The sequence below is a fragment of the Nycticebus coucang genome, chromosome 9, assembly GCF_027406575.1.
Source record: "Nycticebus coucang isolate mNycCou1 chromosome 9, mNycCou1.pri, whole genome shotgun sequence".
Taxonomy (NCBI): Eukaryota; Metazoa; Chordata; class Mammalia; order Primates; family Lorisidae; genus Nycticebus; species Nycticebus coucang.
In genome coordinates, this window is record NC_069788.1 from 120,192,339 (window position 1) to 120,205,978 (window position 13,640).

At 42.4% G+C, this 13,640-nt stretch overlaps 1 protein-coding gene across 4 annotated transcripts in view; it reads left to right on the forward strand.

Moving 5' to 3' along the window:
• The window catches only part of MTHFD1 (methylenetetrahydrofolate dehydrogenase, cyclohydrolase and formyltetrahydrofolate synthetase 1), a 73,273-nt gene that overhangs the window by 44,595 nt on the left and 15,038 nt on the right, over window positions 1-13,640 (forward strand). For all 4 annotated transcript variants that reach the window (XM_053601081.1, XM_053601083.1, XM_053601082.1 and 1 more), the window contains exons 17-21: window positions 1,844-1,920; window positions 3,043-3,183; window positions 4,025-4,093; window positions 4,345-4,456; window positions 4,814-4,953. In XM_053601081.1, coding sequence (XP_053457056.1) covers window positions 1,844-1,920; window positions 3,043-3,183; window positions 4,025-4,093; window positions 4,345-4,456; window positions 4,814-4,953 — 539 coding nt within the window. The remainder of the gene's footprint in view (window positions 1-1,843; window positions 1,921-3,042; window positions 3,184-4,024; window positions 4,094-4,344; window positions 4,457-4,813; window positions 4,954-13,640) is intronic.

Below are 13,640 nucleotides of genomic sequence, written 5' to 3' on the forward strand. Positions count from 1 at the left end.
CCACACTGGTATTTCTTGTCCTTTGCTTAAGTAGTTTTAGACATATAGTGTGTGTGTGTGTGTGTATATATATATATATTTTTTTTTTTTTTTTTTTTTAGATAGTCTCACTTTGTTGCCCTCAGTAGAGTGCCTTGGCATCACAGCTCACAGCAACCTCAAACTCTTGGGCTCAAACAATCCTCTTGCTGCAGTTTTTCATTTTTAGTAGAGACGGGGTCTTACTCTTGTTCAGGCTGGTCTCAAACTTGTGAGCTCAAACAGTCCACCCTTCTTAGCCTCCCAGAGTGCTGGGATTACAGGCATAAGCCACTGCACCCAGCCTAAGTTATTATAATCTTTAAGGAAAATTAATTTGGCATGTTACCAGGTGCCTTGAAAGTGCTCCCTCTTTGACCCATGTAGAGTATGAACTGGGTTTTGTTGTTATTCGTTTTGTTTCATTATTATTGTTTAGCATTTACTCTGAAATGGAACCTTTATTTTTCCCTCTGTGCTCACATTACTCTGCACACTTCACTTCTGACACTGCACGTGGAGCAGTTCAACCCCGTTCTCCAGTGGGTGCTCACAGGGTGTAGTGCAGTTAACTCAGTTATGACCCTGCATGTCTGGGGCAGGCCACACCGCAGACCCACAGCACTCCCCCCACTTCAGATACACATGGGAAGTCTGGGCTGTCATGTGTGCTTCTGATCAGCTGGGTATAAATTGCAGGTTCCTACAACCCCCTCCTCAAGTTCAGTCATTTGCTGGAATGGCTCACAGAACTCAGGGAAACATTTTACTTATGTTTATGATTTATTACAAAGGACACAACTCAGTAGCTGCCAGATGGAAGAAACATGTAGGACGCATTTCTTTCCCGGCAGCTTGGTGTTTTACCGCCCTGGGAGCTCACCAAATCTTGCTGTTTAACAGTTTTTACAGAACTTCATCTCCATCTCCTAATCCCCTACCTAGAGGTTGGTGGGTGGGTGGGACTGAACATTTCAAACCTCTAATCTGGTCTTTTGGGAGACCAGGCCCCTCCTGAGGCTATCTAGGGGACCAATCCTAGCATAAGCTATAAGCTCAGGTGTGATCAAAAGGTGTTTAAAGAGTAACAAGACACTCCTATCACCCTTGAAATTCCAGGAGGTCTGTGAGCCTTGTGCCAGGAACCCAGGACAAAGAGAGAATGTATTAGCTATTTTACTACAAACAAAAAGCAAACTTGGAAATAAACTTAAATGTTAGCAGTAGTTAGTCCTGGGAGGTGGGATTAGGATTGATTAGTTGGTCAGTTGGTTGATCTTTGCCCCATTTCCCTCAGGTTATACAACTGGATAAATATTCTTTTATCAGAATAGAAATTATTTCTCCTAAGTGTGCTAAAGGAAAGACCAGGCCTGTTACTCAGTATATTTCAAAAGGCATTTGTACTCAACTGTGAGGTTATGGCTTTGGTGTTTCTCAGGCTGGTGGAAGGTCAGTGAGTCATCATCCCACAAAACAACACAGACGTTGGGCTTTTGAAAAAATGTGGGCTGCTCTGTTTTTCTTGTAATATGGAGCATGCTTTAAAATAGATTCCAGATTTCTAGTTAATTGTTAGAATTCTCTAGATGGAATAAGACCAAGCCATTCCATAGTCCTTTGCTTTAAAAATAATTCCTGCACATTTGGTATGTGAATATCATTTCTTAACTTTAACCTATATTCTAGTTTTGCCATCGTTTTTGAAATCAAATATTAATAGACAATGGTTAAATTAGGTTTGTTGCTTTAAAATGCTGCTGCTTCCTTTAAGTTTATGGTCCTTTCACTAAAAATTGTTCTGGGTCTTGCTTTTCTGCTGTAGTGTTGGATACCAACGATAGATTCCTGAGGAAGATCACCATTGGACAGGCTCCCACAGAGAAAGGGCACACACGGACGGTAACTATTTGTTCTTTTCCAAGTAAATTAGTTTGTGTGAACTAGATCTTTCTGCTTCTGTCCTCCTCCATCCTCTCCCATACGATTGATACCACCAGGCGTTGTTCTTCCTTCTCCCTTTTAAAATGGAAGTGAGTAGGCGTGTGGTATTGAGCACTCCTGACAGCTTTTGCAATAAATCCCATGTGTCACCTGTATGTTTTTCCCTCAGCATTTTTTCCTGGAGGTGGAGAGTCCCAAGCGAATATCCTTGCATATGAATTGATGAAAATTGCTTTTTGTGGCTATTTTGCAGTGTGTCTCCTTGGTGTGAGAGTTTCCCTGTTTTCTTCACTGGTACGTTAGGGAAATGATAACCACAGGATTATAAGCTTCCTTCGCAGGGATGAAACAATCGTTTATTGGTTCTACTAGAACATTTGTTTTTTAAAATTGCATGGTGGTGTGACCCTGCAGTGCCAGCTACTCTGGAGCCTATGGCAGGAGGATTGAGCCCAGGAGTTTGAGTGCAACTTGGGCAACATAGTGAGACCTTGTCTCTAAGAAAAAAAGAAGAAAATTGACTGAGAGTCTGTGAATCTGCTGTGATTCTGAGAGTTCCCTCATAAAAATAATCAAAGGTGGCTCGGCACCCATAGCTCAGCACTTAGGGAGAGCACCAGCACATACACCAGAGCTTGCGGGTTTGAACCTGGCCCCAGCCTGCTAAACAACAATGACAACTACAACAATAACAGAAAAAAATATCCAGGTGTTGTGGCGGGCGCCTATAGTCCCAACTACTTGGGAGGCTGAGGCGAGAGAATCACTTAAACCCAAACATTTGAGGTTGCTGTGAGCTGTGACATCACAGCACTCTACTGAGGGCAACGTAGTGAGATTCTGTCTCCAAAATAAATAAAAAAGAAATAATAATAATCAAAGGTTACTACTCAAGGTCTTGGAATAATTAATTACAAGTTTTTGCTATAAGACGATTATTTTCAGGAAATAGTATTCTGTTATTCTGTCCTTTTAAACTGTTTGTTTAAGCCTCATATGCAGAAAAGCATTCCTTTGTAATCCCTTTATGATTCTGGTTGAACACAAAGTTTTTGCTATTCTCTCTTTTCCCTCCCATAGGCTCAGTTTGATATTTCTGTGGCCAGTGAAATCATGGCTGTCCTGGCTCTTACCAGTTCTCTGGAAGATATGAGAGAAAGACTGGGAAAAATGGTGGTGGCATCCAGCAAAAACGGGGAGCCCATCAGTACTGAGGATCTGGTGTGTACACGGCAGGCCAGGCATGATGACTCATGTGTCTGTTACAGTCCAAGGGTCCTATAGTGGTTACTGGTAACAGAAGTTATGCTCTACTTAAAGTGTTACAATTAACCCATTGGTTCAGTCTGATTTTGCTAATTGTAAGATAATTGTGAAACATATAAAAAGTACTTGAGAGTGAGTATGGTGGTATAATCCAGAAACACACTGCAAGTTCTGGGTGATATGAGTAACATCTTCATGTGTGTGTTATCTCCAAGAACAGGTGTATGACATCAATTTGCAGAGAACATCAGAGAACCATTGCTTTATCTTGCTTTGTTACCAGTTTGTTCAGCTACAGTTGGATGGCTTAATAGAGGGACATGTTTAAGAGTCGGTATGGAATTACTGGGTTATATTTCAGTTTCAGCTTGGGAAATAACATATTAAATTTGATTTGTAGCCATTTCTTCTCATATACTAAAGCTATAGATAAGTCAATAATAAAGCTATAGATAAGTCAATACTTTTAGGAGCTAGCAGTTCTATGCTCTAAATTAGTCTAAAATGGATTTCCCACATTAGCCAGCTCAGAGCTTGATGAAGATACTTGTTTCCAGAGTTACACGTTTTCTAGAAATTGCATGTGAATGTTGTTTTCATTTTATCTCTTTCCTCTGCTTAAAATAGCTGGTAACTTCATTGTATATCTAGGGAAAAGAAATGGATGGTTCATTTCAAGTAAAAGTACTAATTGGTCTAAGATGGTCAAAAAGGAAAGACCTAGTATGTTGAACGTTGGTTCAGACGGTTCCTTTTTGGCTGATAGGAGATGGCAGTTTGTGTCTTTGCTTCCTAGGGCGTGAGTGGTGCGCTGACAGTGCTGATGAAGGATGCCATCAAGCCTAATCTCATGCAGACGTTAGAGGTGAGCAGAGCAGGGTAAGCACACTTCTCCTGGGCCGCCAGGGGCCTTCCCCACCTGCGCATCTCCTTCCTGCTCTTTCCCACAGTTGTGAGTAGAGCGTTATTGAAATGAAAGAGATGGCTTAGTATTGATGTTTTCCCTCTGGGAGGTCTTTTTTGTTTGGATTCTAACTAAATTCCATACCCTTGGCTGTGATATCCTATTCTGAAGCGGGACTGGCAGCTTCACTCATGGTGTCCTGTTTTCTACAGGGCACCCCAGTGTTCGTCCATGCCGGCCCATTTGCCAACATTGCACATGGGAATTCCTCTATTATTGCAGACCGGATTGCTCTCAAGCTTGTAGGCCCAGAAGGGTTTGTAGGTGAGTAGTTTGGCAAAGTCAGTGAATAGACTATATTTCTCTTTTCTTGAGATTGATTCTCACTGTTACCTGCGCTAGTGTGCCCTGAGGTTAGAGCAACCTCAAACTCCTGGGTTCAGGTGATATGCCTGCCTCAGCCTCCTGAGTAGCCGGGACTAAGGCACCCCCCACAACACCCAGCTGGGTTTTTTTCTATTTTTAGTTAGACAGGGTTTCACTCATGCTCAGGCTGATCTCGAACCCTGAGCTCAAGGGATCCTCCTGCCTCAGCCTCTCAAAGTGCTAGGATTACAGGCGTGAGCCACTGCATTTGGCCTGCTGTATATTTCTTTTAACATCTTTTTTCCTTACTTACAGTGACTGAAGCAGGATTTGGAGCAGACATCGGAATGGAAAAGTTTTTTAACATTAAATGCCGGTACTCTGGTCTCCGCCCTCATGTGGTCGTGCTTGTTGCCACTGTCAGGGCTCTTAAAATGCACGGGGGTGGCCCCACGGTGAGTATCAAGGATTGATGATTCTGATAATCAGTATGTTCTTTTTTCTTTTTTTGTAGAGACAGAGTCTCACTTTATTGCCCTCAGTAGAGTGCCGTGGCGTCACACAGCTCCCAGCAACCTCCACCTCTCGGGCTTTTGTGATTCTCTTGCCTCAGTCTCCGGAGTAGCTAGGACTATAGGGGCCCCTCCACAACGCCCAGCTGTTTTTTTGTTGCAGTTTGGCTGGGGCTGGGTTTGAACCTGCCACCCTTGGTATATATGGGGCCAGCGCCCTACTCACTGAGCCATAGGCGCCGCCCGATAATCAGTATGTTCTAAAGGTTAAAAGGGAGTTGGTTGACTTGTGTCAGTTTCCTCATTAAGCTGCTCTTATCCCGATGATCAATAGGGTGCCACAAGCAAGGGAGGGCAGGCAGCTCATGTGCCAGCTGCCTTCTCACTCAGGGGCACTGTCAGCTCTGGCCACGCGGAGGGCCCAACCTGGCTTTGTGGCCTACTTTTCTGAGAACAACATCTGATAATACCTAAACCCCTCCAATGACATGTGGTTGGTTAACCCCACAGAAAACTCCTTTATGTTCAGACTGTTCTTTTTAAATCTGAATTCCATTTTCCGTCTAAATAGTGACACAGGCAGCCAGCCATCAGCCTGTTTAGCTGAGACAGAGGTCAGCCGCTGCTCGGTAGTGTCACCAATAGCCTGGAGCTGGCGGGAGTAGGAGGAGAGTGGTGGACGTGCTCAGACTGATGGGGAATAGAGAGATGCGGAGGTAGGGACTACTTCTCTCCAGGGCTAGCCTGGACTTGGTATTTTCCTGAATTCCTACTGCTTAGAAATTACACTTTTTTTTGAGACAGAGTTTCACTCCGTTGCCCTCCGTAGAGTGCCATGGCGTCACAGCTCACAGCAACCTCCAGCTCTTAGGCTTAGGCGATTCTCTTGCTTCAGCCTCCCGAGTAGCTGGGACTACAGGTGCCCACCACAACGCCTAGCTATTTTTTCTTGCAGTATGGCCAGAGCTGAGTTTGAACCTGCCACCCTCATTATATGGGGCCAGTGCCCTACGCACCAAGCCACAGTGACACTATCTTTTTTTTTTTTTTTATTGTTGGGGATTCATTGAGGGTACAATAAGCCAGGTTACACTGATTGCAATTGTTAGGTAAAGTCCCTCTTGCAATCATGTCTTGCCTCCATAAAGTGTGACACACACCAAAGCCCCACCCACCTCCCTCCGTCCCTCCTTCTGTTTCCCCCCCATAACCTTAATTGTCATTAATTGTCCTCATATCAAAATTGAGTACATAGGATTCATGCTTCTCCATTCTTGTGATGCTTTACTAAGAATAATGTCTTCCACGTCCATCCAGGTTAATACGAAGGATGTAAAGTCTCCATTTTCTTTAATGGCTGAATAGTATTCCATGGTATACATATACCACAGCTTGTTAATCCATTCCTGGGTTGGTGGGCATTTAGGCTGTTTCCACATTTTGGCGATTGTAAATTGAGCTGCAATAAACAGTCTAGTACAAGTGTCCTTATGATAAAAGGATTTCTTTCCTTCTGGGTAGATGCCCAGTAATGGGATTGTAGGATCAAATGGGAGGTCTACCTTGAGTGCTTTGAGGTTTCTCCATACTTCCTTCCAGAAAGGTTGTACTAGTTTGCAGTCCCACCAGCAGTGTAAAAGTGTTCCCTTCTCTCCACATCCACGCCAGCATCTGCAGTTTTGAGATTTTGTGATGTGGGCCATTCTCACTGGGGTTAGATGATATCTCAGGGTTGTTTTGATTTGCATTTCTCTAATATATAGAGATGGCGAACATTTTTTCATGTGTTTGTTAGCCATTCGTCTGTCGTCTTTAGAGAAAGTTCTATTCATGTCTCTTGCCCATTGATATAAGGGATTGTTGGCTTTTTTCATGTGGATTAATTTGAGTTCTCTATAGATCCTAGTTATCAAGCTTTTGTCTGATTGAAAATCGGCAAATATCCTTTCCCATTGTGTAGGTTGTCTCTTTGCTTTGGTTATTGTCTCCTTAGCTGTACAGAAGCTTTTCAGTTTAACGAAGTCCCATTTGTTTATTTTTGTTGTTGCAATTGCCACGGCAGTCTTCTTCATGAAGTCTTTCCCCAGGCCAATATCTTCCAGTGTTTTTCCTATGCTTTCTTGGAGGATTTTTATTGTTTCATGCCTTAAGTTTAAGTCCTTTATCCATCTTGAATCAATTTTTGTGAGTGGGGAAAGGTGTGGGTCCAGTTTCAGTCTTTTACATGTAGACATCCAGTTCTCCCAACACCATTTATTGAATAGGGAGTCTTTCCCCCAAGGTATGTTCTTGTTTGGTTTATCAAAGATTAGGTGGTTGTAAAATGTTAGTTTCATTTCTTGGTTTTCAATTCGATTCCAAGTGTCTATGTCTCTGTTTTTGTGCCAGTACCATGCTGTCTTGAGCACTATGGCTTTGTAGTACAGACTAAAATCTGGTATGCTGATGCCCCCAGCTTTATTTTTGTTACAGAGAACTGCCTTAGCTATACGGGGTTTTTTCCGGTTCCATACAAAACGCAGAATCATTTTTTCCAAATCTTGAAAGTACAATGTTGGTATTTTGATAAGAATGGCATTGAATAGGTAGATTGCTTTGGGAAGTATAGACATTTTAACAATGTTGATTCTTCCCATCCATGAGCATGGTATGTTCTTCCATTTGTTAATATCCTCTGCTATTTCCTTTCTGAGGATTTCATAGTTTTCTTTATAGAGGTCCTTCACCTCCTTCGTTAGGTATATTCCTAGGTATTTCATTTTCTTTGAGACTATGGTGAAGGGAGTTGTGTCCTTAATTAGCTTCTCATCTTGACTGTTATTGGTGTACACAAAGGCTACTGACTTGTGGACATTGATTTTATATCCTGAAACATTACTGTATTTTTTGATGACTTCTAGGAGTCTTGTGGTTGAGTCTTTGGGGTTCTCTAAGTATAAGATCATGTCGTCAGCAAAGAGGGAGAGTTTGACCTCCTCTGCTCCCATTTGGATTCCCTTTATTTCCTTGTCTTGCCTAATTGTATTGGCTAGAACTTCCAGCACTACGTTGAATAGTAAAGGTGACAGAGGACAACCTTGTCTGGTTCCAGTTCTAAGAGGAAAAGCTTTGAGTTTTACTCCATTCAGTAAAATATTGGCTGTGGGTTTGTCATAGATAGCTTCAATCAGTTTTAGAAATGTGCCACCTATGCCTATACTCTTCAGTGTTCTAATTAGAAAAGGATGCTGGATTTTATCAAATGCTTTTTCTGCATCTATTGAGAGGATCATGTGATCTTTATTTTTGCCTCTGTTAATATGGTGGATAACGTTTATAGACTTGCGTATGTTAAACCAGCCTTGCATCCCTGGGATGAAGCCTACTTGATCATGATGAATGACTTTTTTGATAATAAGCTGTAATCTATTGGCTAGGATTTTGTTGAGAATTTTTGCATCTATGTTCATGAGTGAGATTGGTCTGAAATTCTCCTTTTTGTTTGGGTCTTTTCCTGGTTTTGGTATCAGGGTGATGTTTGCTTCATAGAATGTGTTGGGGAAGATTCCTTCTTCCTCAATTTTTTGGAATAATTTCTGCAGTACAGGAATAAGCTCTTCCTTGAAGGTTTGATAGAATTCTGGAGTGAAGCCATCTGGACCAGGGCATTTTTTGGTTGGAAACTTTTTTATCGTTTCTTTGATCTCAGTGCTTGAAATTGGTCTGTTGAAGGAGCTCTATTTCTTCCTGGCTGAGTCTAGGGAGAGGGTGTGATTCCAAATATTGATCCATTTCTTTCACATTGTCAAATTTCTGGGCATAGAGTTTCTGGTAGTATTCAGAGATGATCTCTTGTATCTCTGTGGGATCAGTTGTTATTTCCCCCTTATCATTTCTGATTGAGGTTATTAGAGATTTTACTTTTCTATTCCTCGTTAGTCTGGCCAATGGTTTATCTATTTTATTTATTTTTTCAAAAACCCAACTCCTTGTTTCATTAATTTTCTGAATGATTCTTTTGTTTTCAATTTCATTGATCTCTGATTTGATTTTGGATATTTCTTTTCTTCTACTGAGTTTAGGCTTAGATTGTTCTTCTTTTTCCAATTCCATAAGATCTCTTGTAAGATTGTTGATGTGCTCTCTTTCTGTTTTTCGAATGTAGGCATCTAAAGTGATGAATTTTCCTCTCAAAACTGCTTTTGCAGTATCCCACATGTTTTGGTAGCTTGTGTCTTCATTGTTGTTATGCTCGAGGAAGTTAATGATTTCCTGTTTTATTTCTTCCTTCACCCATCTGTTATTCAACAGAAGATTGTTTAGTTTCCATGCCTTTGTGTGGGGTCGAGCATTTTTGTTAGAGTTGAGTTCCACCTTTAGTGCCTTATGGTCTGAGAAGATACAAGGTAAAATTTCAATTCTTTTGATTCTGTTGATATTTGTTTTGTGTCCCAGGATATGATCAATTTTGGAGAATGTTCCATGGGGTGATGAGAAGAATGTATATTCTTTATCTTTGGGATGGAGTGTTCTATATGCGTCTATCAAGCACAGTTGTTCTAGGGTCTCATTTAAGTCTCTTATATCCTTGTTTAATTTCTGTTTAGAGGATCTGTCCAGCTCTGTAAGAGGAGTGTTAAGGTCTCCTGTTATTATGGTATTATCAGATATCATATTGCTCAGACTGAGTAAGGTCTGTTTCAAGAATCTGGGAGCATTTAAATTGGGTGCATAGATATTTAGAATTGAAATGTCTTCTTGTTGTATTTTTCCCTTGACCAATATAAAGTGACCATCTTTGTCTTTTTTGACTTTAGTTGCTTTAAATCCACATGTATCTGAAAATAAGATTGCAACTCCTCTTTTCTTCTGAATTCCATTTGCCTGAAAAATTGTCTTCCAACCCTTGACTCGGAGCTTTAATTTGTCTTTTGAAGCCAGGTGTGTTTCTTGCAGACAGCAAATGGATGGCTTGTGTTTTTTAATCCAGTCAGCCAATCTATGTCTCTTCAGTGGGGAATTCAAGCCATTAACATTTATTGAGATAATTGATAAGTGTGGTAGTATTCTATTTGTCTTATTTGGTGAGAGTCCATTGCTTAGTTTTATCTTTTGCATCAGTGTGGAGGTTTGGTTCTGTCCTTTAATTTCTGAGTTCTTAGTTTGCTGCTGATCCATTGTGGTGGTCAGTGTGCAGAACAGGTTGAAGTATTTCCTGTAGAGCTGGTCTTGTTGTAGTGAATTTCCTCAATGTTTGTATATCCGTAAATGATTTGATTTCTCCGTCAATTTTGAAGCTTAGCTTAGCAGGGTACAGAATTCTGGACTGGAAATTGTTCTGTTTAAGTAGATTAAAGGTAGATGACCATTGTCTTCTTGCTTGAAAAGTTTCATTAGAGAAGTCTGCGGTCACTCTGATGGATTTGCCCCTGTAGGTCAACTGGCGCTTACTCCTGGCAGCTTGCAGAATCTTTTCTTTTGTCTTGACTTTGGACAGGTTCATCACACTGTGTCTTGGAGAAGCTCGGTTAGAGTTGAGGCGACCTGGGGTCCGATAGCCCTCTGAAAGCAGTGTGTCAGAATCTTTGGTGATATTTGGGAAATTTTCTTTTGTAATATTCTCTAGTATGGCTTCCATTCCTCTGGGGCATTCTTCTTCCCGTTCTGGAATTCCTATAACTCGTATGTTGGAACGCTTCATAAAGTCCCTTAATTCTGACAGTGAACGTTCTGCTTTCTCTCTCTTCTTTTCTGCCTCTTTTACTATCTGAGTTATCTCAAGAACTTTGTCTTCTACCTCTGAAATTCTTTCTTCTGCATGGTCTAACCTGTTGCTGATACTTTCCATTGCATCTTTAAGTTCCCTGATTGACTGTTTCATTTCCTTCAGCTCTGCTATATCCTTTTTATATTCTTCATATCGTTCATCTCTGATTTGATTCTGTTTTTGGATTTCCTTTTGGTTATTTTCCACTTTATTAGCAGTTTCCTTCATTGTTTCCATCATTTCTTTCATTGTTTTCAACATGTGTATTCTAAATTCCCTTTCTGTCATTCCTAACATTTCTGTATAGGTGGAATCCTCTGCAGTAGCTACCTCATGGTCCCTTAGCGGGGTTGTTCTGGACTGGTTCTTCATGTTGCCTGGAGTTTTCTGCTGATTCTTCCTCATGGGTGATTTCTTTTATCTGTTTCCTTGCCCTAATTTTCCTTTCACTTCCTCTTGCTCTTTAAGTTCTCGTGCCTGTGGATGAGCAGAAGCCTTCTCAGGGAAGTGCTTGTCGCTGGAATCACTGCTGAAGTGGCTATCCACTTACCCTGTGTGTCAAAACTGGTCTCCCTCTGCCCCCGAGGGTTAGGGCTGCAAGGCGGCTCAGACCCCGCCCTTAGGCTACTTGGTCGCTGGGTTACCAGCTCCCACCCAATTCCAGCTCTGCGACCCTGAGGGCGGAGCTTGCCGGGGCAGATCGCTCACAATGTCTGCCTGTGACCCAGAGCCAAACACTATTAGCTCCTTCTGGCTCAGTGGCTCAGACTGGGGCCCTAGACAACGGCCAAAGTTCTCCGCACTCCCGCTCAGGCTCTCCCCAAGGCAGTTCAACTCAGTGCCAAGTCCAAAGACACCAAACCAGTTCACAGGTAAGGCCTTTCTGGTTTGCAGTCTCGCTGCTACTGAACTTACAGTTGCAGGCGGGTTTAGACAGATTGAACACACGCTACCACTTGCCGGTTTTCCACTGTTTTAGTCCTCCTCTTGGGGTCCAGAAGTCTCTCGCTGACTCCCTGTATCCTCTCAGGGGTGATGATAGGCAGATCCCACCAGCCAGAGATGCCTGGAGTCCTATATCCCCAGACTCACGGTGCCCAGATGCAAGGAAGCTGTTATTCGGCTGCCATCTTGCTCCGCCTGACACTCTCTTTTTTTTTTAAAGACAGAGTCTCACTTTATCACCCTCCATAGAGTGCCGTGGCATCACAGCACACAGCAACCTCCAACTCCTGGCCTTAGGTGATTCTCTTGCCTCAGCCTCCTGAGTAGCTGGGACTACAGGTGCCTGCCACAATGCCCAGCTATTTTTTTGTTGCACTTTGGCTGGAGCTGGGTTTGAACCCGCCACACTCTGTATATGGGGCCAGCGCCCTACTCACTGAGCCACAGACGCCTCCCAGAAATTACACTTTTTATCCTAGTATTTTAATACCTTTTCCTCAGTACCTGCACATAAAGACCTGGTGTTAGTTTTTAGAAATCATCGGCTAGGGTGTCGGCCAAATATACTGGGACTGGCGGGTTCGAACCCCACCTGGGGCTGCCAAACAACAATGACAACTGCAACAAAAAAAATAACCAGGCGTTGTGGCAGATGCCTATAGTCCCAGCTACTTGGGAGGCTGAGGCAAGAGAACCTCTTAAGCCCAGGAGTTTGAGGTTGCTGTGAGCTGTGACACCAGGGCACTCTACCGAGGACAACATAGTGAGACTCTGTCTCAAAAAAAAAAAAAAGAAAGAAATCATTTGAAGAAGTATTAAATCCATATCCTTCAGAAGCTTGTATTAGTAGGAAATAAGGCCTCCCCCACCTACAGAATGAAATCAGTATTTCCTAAGGTAGTGATCAATGTGTGTCATAATATAGCAGATTTCAAGTGGTCTCAGATCTCTTTACAGTAATTTTTAGATTCCTGGAGGGCCTAAAAGAGCTTCTGTTTATGTAAGTTATAGCTATTGATACTACTTTTAGAAATAAAACTGAGTTACATGTTAACATAAAGAACATTTAAGTGAAAATTTACTAAATTTTCCAAACAAAATTTAGGCATTGCGGGCAGTGCCTGTGGCTCAGTGAGTAGGGCACCAGCCCCATATATCGAGGGTGGCGGGTTTGAACTTGCCCCTCGCCAAACTGCAACAAAAAAATAGCCAGGCGTTGTGGCGGGCGCCTATAGTCCCAGCTACTCTGGAGGCTAAGGCAAGAGAATTGCCTAAGCCCAGGAGTTGGAGGTTGCTGTGAGCTGTGACGCCACGGTACCCTACTGAGGGCAATAGAGTCAGACACTGTCTCTAAAAAAAAAAGAAAGAAAATTTAGGCATTGCACACTTTTTCAGATCTCTTCTGTATTGGCTGAACTGAAGACAGGTGAATTCTCATCTTTTTCATTTGATCTGTTTTGACATCACATGTCATGTAACCTTTGGAAAAACGCATTGTACAGTCAGTGAGAGAATGAGAGCAAAAAGGGCCATGGGTCTTATGGAATCTTTTTTTTTTTTTTTATTTGAGACAGAGCCTCAAGCTGTTACCCTAGGTAGAGTGCTGTGGCATCACATCTCACAGCAACCTCCAATTCCTGGGCTCAAGTGATTCTCCTGCCTCCAACTCCCAAATAGCTGGGACTACAGGCACCCACCACAAAGACTGGCTATTTTTGGTTGCAGCCATCATTGTTGTTTGGCAGGCCCAAGCTGGATTCGAACCCACCAGCTCAGGTGTATGTGGCTGGCGCCTTAGCCGCTTGAGTCACAGGTGTCAAGCTGGTCTTATGGAATCTTATGGAAAAGTTTTGACTTCATGGACCTCTTGAAAGGAGTATGTCTCCAGGTCACACAGGAATGCTGCCATAACAGCCCCAGCACCCCCTCCAGCCTTAGT